The following is a 7149-nucleotide window of genomic DNA, read 5'->3' as shown; positions in this document are numbered from 1 at the left end:
ATTATCAATGCCCTTATGAGTCTCTTCACCTTCTGGGATGCCTATTATCTGGATGTTTGGGCGTTTGATGGTATCTAGTATTTCTCGTATATTAGTCTCAAACTTTTGGGCCATTTTCTCAGTCTTCATGGTAGATTTTTGTAGGCTAGCAATTTTCTCTTCTATGTCTGAGATTCTATTTTTTGTACCATCTAGTCTGCTTTTAATACTTTCAAGGGAGATTTTGACTTCCTGTATTATAGCTTTCATCTCTAACAGCTGCATCTGATTCTTTAGTAAACTGTGAAATTTCTCTTTTAGATCTTGTATGAATTTTCTCACATCCTGGAACTCAACAACATCTTTCTCCTCCCTCTTCAGCAGTTCATTGTCTCTGTTCTCTTCTATCTCTATTAGTTTTGCCATTATGAATGTTCTGAATTCTTTATCAGACTCTTCCATGAATTCCCTTGAACTGTGTGTGGATGAAGATGAGTTATCCTTTTCCCTTGGAGGAGAGGTATTTTCCTGCTTTCCCATATTTCTTGTGGTCCTGGAGCGATTTCTAGTCATCTGGTTGATGGTCAGTTTCTTCCCAATCTTAGAAGTTCAATCACGCGAGTTTTGTGTGCTGGAGGCCAAATTATCAGTGGGAAGTCATGATTTCTGTTCCCCCAAAATGGTTAGTTTGCAGAATCCATGAGGCTGTGTCTTCAAGAAGCACCACTAGCTAGTTTTATTATTTATTTTTATTAACAAACTTACTAAACATTAGATAGGTCTTAAAAAAAGGGAGAGAAGATACAAATCAATAAATCAGACATGGAAATAAAGACATTATTTCTGCTTTCTAGGAGAACACAATGAATAGTAGCTAGTTAATAAAATTTCACAATTAATCAATACAGACAATGTAAAACTACCAAATAATCTAAGATATCATTCATAGTTGCAGATTTAATACCTGTTTCAAATTTATATACAAAACGACTGTTTTTAAAAATGAATTTAAGTCAGTCATTTTCAGTTATTTTATTTTCTGAGATTATAAAATCAGGGTGCATTTTTGGTTCAAAATCCTAAAATTGTGATACAGGCTTATGAGATAAAACCTTAGAATGTCTGTTTAATTTGGAACCCCTTCTGTTTTTTAAAGCTTTCCAGGAGTTCTCATTGGGTCTTATATGAATAATGTAACACTTGGGGGCAAAGATGCAGCCTAAGAGCCCTGCACTGGAGGCCAAGATGGAGAAGACTTCCACAGCCACCATGAACTTCCCCTTGGTGCTGTGGTAGACGGGGACAAATATGACCCAGACACTGCAGAATACCAGCATGCTGAATGTGAGGAACTTGGCTTCATTGAATGTATCAGGAAGTTTCCTGGCCAGAAAAGCCACAGTGAAACTCCCCACAGCCAAGAAGCCCGGGTAGCCCAGGACACAGTAGAAGGCAGTGACTGAGCCCTTGTTGCACACAATGATGAGGTTTCTGGGCTCAGAATGTGAGTCTATGTCAATGAAAGGGGGAGAGGTTCCCAGCCAGATTCCACAGATAATCATTTGGATCAGGGAGCAAATGGGAATGACAGAGTTAGAAGCCCCTGAGAGCAGCAAGCATCTCTTTGTTCTTCCAGGTTTCATGGTTTTGAATGCCAAAATCACAGTAATGGTTTTGGTCAAAACAGTGGAAACAGCCACAGTGAACACAAGGCCAAATGCAACTTGTTGGAGGACACAGGTGGCTGCATTAGGATGGCCAATGAAGAGCAAGGATCAGAGGAAGCACAGTAGGAGGGAGATGAGCAGAATGAAGCTGAGAGCCTGGTTGTTGGCCTTGACAATGGGAGTGTCTCGGTGCTTCACAAAACCTCCCAAAACTACTACTGTGAGGACAAAGAAACACAGAGCCATGCAGGCCATGGCTGTTCCCAAAGCATCCTCAAAATCTAGGAATGTCACAGACTTGAGAAGGCAGTGAGTTCTCTCACTGTTTGGATACTCTTGAGAAGGGCACTGGATACACTGCTTTGCATTTGGAGCAAAAGCAAATGTCCTGCAATTCAATGTAACAGTTTGTCATGTTGAAGCTAATGGTCACTTTTGTGTAATTTCGCACAGATTAAGCTCCTGAGGTAATACCAAGATACACCAAATTAAGAGCCCTTTTCATGAAACTGGGATAATTTTTTTCATCTTTAGATAACAACAAAGTGATTTGAAACTGGGTCTTTAGCACATGAGAATCTTGGTTGGCCCATCTTGTGGTTCTCAATGATGTTACCGAGGATGAGAATTTATTCTAGATCTCTTCTCTACTCTTTCCTGAGTTTTCCTTTTGAGAAAACTATTTCCATGGCTTATCATACTTGTTCATCACAATAGTAATGAATAGTTTTCTTATTTATATTAAGACAAAAGTCACTTAATACCTGTTACTCTAACCTAATTTCTATTGATTTTTTCTTGTATATAATATGTCACTTTGTGTAAAGACTTTTCCCATTGTACATTTTGATTTTTCTGTAAATATTATCATAAACACTCCTAGGTAAATATTGAAAGCAGTTTCAATATAAAACATTTGAATCTGGAGTGGAATTTGATTACTCCTATGTATCATTTTTTGTGAATTTTTTATTATGAGTATATGATAGAAGGATTTTTTTTATCTATTTATATACATCTGAAAGCATGGTTTGTTAATTTTTTTATGTGGCTAGTAATACTTTTGCCTTTATACATTATAAGGTCTCTGTTGCATATATTCACCTCTATTGTTATGTACTAGGAAAACCTTCACAGAGCTTACGGCTATTAATAGGCATGGCTGTGTTTCAATTATAATAATTATTATTATTTACAAAAATAGGTAGGGTTTCTCTTCATTTCTCAATTTTTTATTCATTTATTTATTTTGTAAAACTGAGACAATAGCATTGGGTTGTCATAAAAGTCATATCACATTTTTGCATAGAAATAAATGAAAAACATGTCATGACTTTTCCAGCAATCCAGTATATTCTTAATAAATTAGAGTGGAGGCCATGAGGTGGCATAATGGCGATGATGTGAAATTCTCACATGACGGACTGCATTTTGAGTCTTGAACCTGGCAACTTGCTTTCTCACTTCTCTTTCTTTGTCTTTCTCTTACTTCTCTGGTGAGTGTACATACCCTTTAGCAAATTTAAAAAATAATAATGATAAATAAAATTAAATAAATAATTCTTAAAACAATAATTAGTGATAGTCAATAACATTGTTTTCTTGCAGTACCTATTCCTAGTTTTAGAGTCTGCAGAGTATGTTTCCATTTTGATGTGGACTGATGAATACAGAAGTCTCTCTTCTGTTGTGTTTAGTAATGTGGTCCGAGGAGGAGTGTTCTATTCAGGTGACTGCAGAGCAGTATTTTCTTTTTCAAGGGTGGTTCAGTAAAAGGGAGGACCCCAGGGAGTCTTACAATACTAGGATATTTCACAATTGTGATTCTAGACCTATCTAGTCCATCCAGGAGGGTGGAGGAATACGAAGAAAGGATCAAATAAGAGGGAAGAAAGTAAGGAGAATAAAGAAAAAGTGTGCTGTATGGGCCAGCACACAATTTCGCCAGGAGTCTGGAGATGAAAGTGAGGTCTGCTATAGAGCTTGGGGCAGTCCTGTGTCATAAGCATAAATGTGAAATTAAAAAAATGAAAGAGGAAGAGAAGGAAAAAAAAGCCTACCTGCCTGACACAGATAGAGGGTCGCTGGGTTAGGGGTTGCTGGGCCTGGAACTAAGGTGGGGTGCCCTGCCTCAATGTCCCTTAGGCCAGAAGTCTGGAGACATAAATAATAAGGTCTTCTGTAGAGCTGGGAGAAGTCCTGTGTGGTAAGAAGTGTGAAATTAACAAATGAAAGAAGAAGAAAAGGAAATATTCCTACTTAGATGACAGAGACGGAGGGTCGCTGGGGTTTGGGGTGCAGAGCCTGGAGCTGGGGCCAGGGGCCCTGCCTCAGTGTCCCTTAGGTCACAGCTGTGGAGATGGAAGTGGGGTCTACTGTTGAGTTGGGGGAGGTCCTGGGTGACAGAGATAGTCACTGGGCTTGGCGTGCCGTGACTGGAGCTGGGGCGGGAGTCTGCCTCAGTGTCCCTTAGGCCAGGGGTCTGGCTATATTTACTTTTACTAGTGATGAAATTCAAGTATTTTCTACTGTTAAAATCTCTGCGATTGCATAATACTGATGGAAGAATTCAAACCATACTTATTCCTTATATATCAGAAAAATGGAAGCATGATTTCTCATAACTTTACATATTTCATATTTGATAATACATTTCCTTATAGTAATTGCTTGATTTTATATTTTATATGAGAGCATATTTTGATGTGTTCAACTGTGACATTTATTAGAATGTTGAGTACTCCATTTGTAAACTATAATTCTTTTTCTTCCTGCAATATATATCAAAGTGTGGTATTCTGATATTAGTCAATTCTTTGTACTTAATTGCACAGGTGTTTGAGTATGTTAAGAAAGTTATAAAGTATTCTTGAGACCAGCAGTTAGCATATTGGCTATGTCACTGGACTCCCATGTAGTCAACCACAGTTTGAGTCCTGGACCCAGTGGCTTAAACCTCATGGCAGACACGTCTGCATGCGTGCCCAAGATCCCAAGAGGAAAATGGAAGAGAAGAGATTGTGGCATGGCCATCTTCCCTGGGTGGTGATTTCTTGCTTTCTGTCTTCTCTGTCTCTCTCTGTCTTTCTGGTGAGCGCATATGCCCTATAGCAAAAACCTCTCCAAAAAAAAAAAAAGGAAGTTATAAAGTATTGTTATAATAGTTTATCCGAAATTCCTTTGTACTTATCATATGGGTCTCAAAGTCAGATACAAACTTTAAGGCACCCATAGGTAACCTTGGTAATTACACATTCTCCTATTCATGACTACTGTGGTCCAGTATCAGGTCCCAAATTGACACTGTCTTATCCAGCATCAAGCTGCAAGGGAAATAGTTTCACAGTTTAGCCTAATAGAATGAACATGGACAGAAAACAGCTTACATAAAATAGGGTAGGGAATTGTTTATAAAATAAGTCTGGCAAAACAATAATTATGTGATGAAAGAACTGTGGTGCTCTATGGTTCACTCACTAATTATTTTTAAAAGAGATTTTTGTTATAAAGCATGTGTGCTCACCACAGAAACAGAAAGACAGAAAGTGAGTGAGAAGTCACCCTTGAGAGGTATGGCCATGCAAGTCTCTTCTTCTTTCACGATTTTCAGCAAAAATGTCCATGCACGTGGCATGAGTTTCAAGGTTCTGGGTTGGGAATTGCTGTTGGCCACATGGGACAATGCCTTAACATCCACGCCACCTGGAGGCCCCTATGTTTTATTTTTAACAGTAACACTTTCATTTTTATTGAGCAATAGTAGGGACTGATAGTGTAGTTATGCATTTCATACTTGTTTGATTTGAAATAGCTGACTGTGGGCAAGAAGCACAAATAAAGCAGCAAACAGGTCTTCCTTCTTGGGGAATTTTCTGGAAACCAGGAACACAGCTGTGACTACACACAGATTCAGGAGTCTGAGTAGAAATGAAAATCATTAGTCATAATCATGTATGTTATGAGTTGTTTTGAATATATGTCACTATTTCCATTTTACAGAAAACTGGTATTTCATAGTTCATCACTGTTTATCCTTTAGATATTACCTAGACTTCTATTTATTTTTTCAACCAGAGATTTTGGCTACAGAGTCCATGTGCTCTCTAGAGAGAGGGAAAGACAGCTAAAGAGAAAAAATCACCCCCTGGGGGATTGCTACACTACAATATCCTCTTCATTCTCCTCTCAGAATGAAATAAAGTAAAAGTGAGAAAACAAGCCATCTTTTCTGGGACTTGAACTGCAATCAACCATGTGGGAGTCCTGTGCTTTAACCACCTCACCACCTGCAGGTCCTGTTTATATATTATTTATCAAACATTTCCAAGGTTCACTATTACTTTATTTCACGTATTACTAAAAATATCCCTGGTGTCATTTTCTTTACATGTAATTACTTCATCTAACACAATTTCAATGCAAGTTTTTACATGGTAAAGACTCTGAAAAGTTGTGTTCCCCCAAGAATATTTATACTATATTCTCATATCTGCCTGAATAGAAAATATTAGGTTCTGGATTTTAAAATATCTAATACTACTATATGTAGGTACACAATAAAAAGTTAACTTAAAACTAATCAGCCAACACATAAATTATGAGATTGTGATTATTCTGTTTCTGGGCTTCTGAGACTAGTTGAGCACTGCTTTTCATATATGAACACAATACATGTACAAAACATGATATTTGTATAAATTTTCTATGTCATCTAATTCCTGGAGATTATAGTCAATGCTTTGAGATGTTTAGTATAATGAGGAATGGTATGCAAAATGTTGGCAGTTGGTGTGGGGGTTAGAGCACTGGACTTTCACAGGATTGACTATGGTTAAAGTCCAAGACATGGTTGCTTCCTGGTAAAATGGAATAATAAAAATAAAAATAAAAAGTAATAAATAAAATAAATAATTCTTAATAAAATAATAATGGTATGCAAAATGACAAGAGAAAATGGGAATGGTATCTACAAAATGTGAATAATATCTTAATGTATAATCTACTTTTTTTTACAGTATACCAAAAATTTTATGGAGAGTTTTTTGCTATAGGACATGTGCACTTACCAGAAAGACAGAGAGAGACAGAGAGATAGTAAGTGAGAAGTCACCCCCCAGGGAGGATGGCCATGCTGCAATCCCTTCTCCTTTATTCTCCTCTCAGGATCTTGGGCACACACACACGTGCACCCAATGTGAGTTTACACCACCAGGTCTGGGATTCAAACCGTGGTCAGCTACATGGGAGTTCAGCGACATAGCCGTTATGCTAACTGCTGGTCCCAGTATACCAAATTTGAAGAAGGACTTTGTTTACAAGTGACAAAAAGTTTTAGGATATATGGTTTTTTTTTTTATAAACACACACACACACACATATATATGAAAAAGTCATGTGCTCTGTAAAGGCATAAGACATTTCAGTCATTAATAAGCTGCATATGTGGGACCAGCAGTTGGCATAATGGCTATGTCTCTGGACTCCCACGTAGTCGACCACAGTT

At 37.6% G+C, this 7149-nt stretch overlaps 1 protein-coding gene across 1 annotated transcript in view; it reads right to left on the bottom strand.

The window, feature by feature from the left end:
• Nucleotides 1–1058: 1058 nt before the first annotated feature.
• LOC102489538 (vomeronasal type-2 receptor 116-like) overlaps nt 1059–7149 on the bottom strand; it is a 28107-nt gene continuing 22016 nt past the window's right edge. Inside the window, 1 exon segment of the mRNA XM_027769365.1 lies at nt 1059–2034. Coding sequence (XP_027625166.1) covers nt 1059–2034 — 976 coding nt within the window.

Source organism: Tupaia chinensis, unplaced genomic scaffold, assembly GCF_000334495.1.
Source record: "Tupaia chinensis unplaced genomic scaffold, TupChi_1.0 Scaffold149406_1, whole genome shotgun sequence".
Lineage (NCBI taxonomy): Eukaryota > Metazoa > Chordata > Mammalia > Scandentia > Tupaiidae > Tupaia > Tupaia belangeri.
The sequence above is the reverse complement of the archived record's forward strand: the minus strand, read 5'-3'. Positions and strand labels throughout refer to the sequence as shown.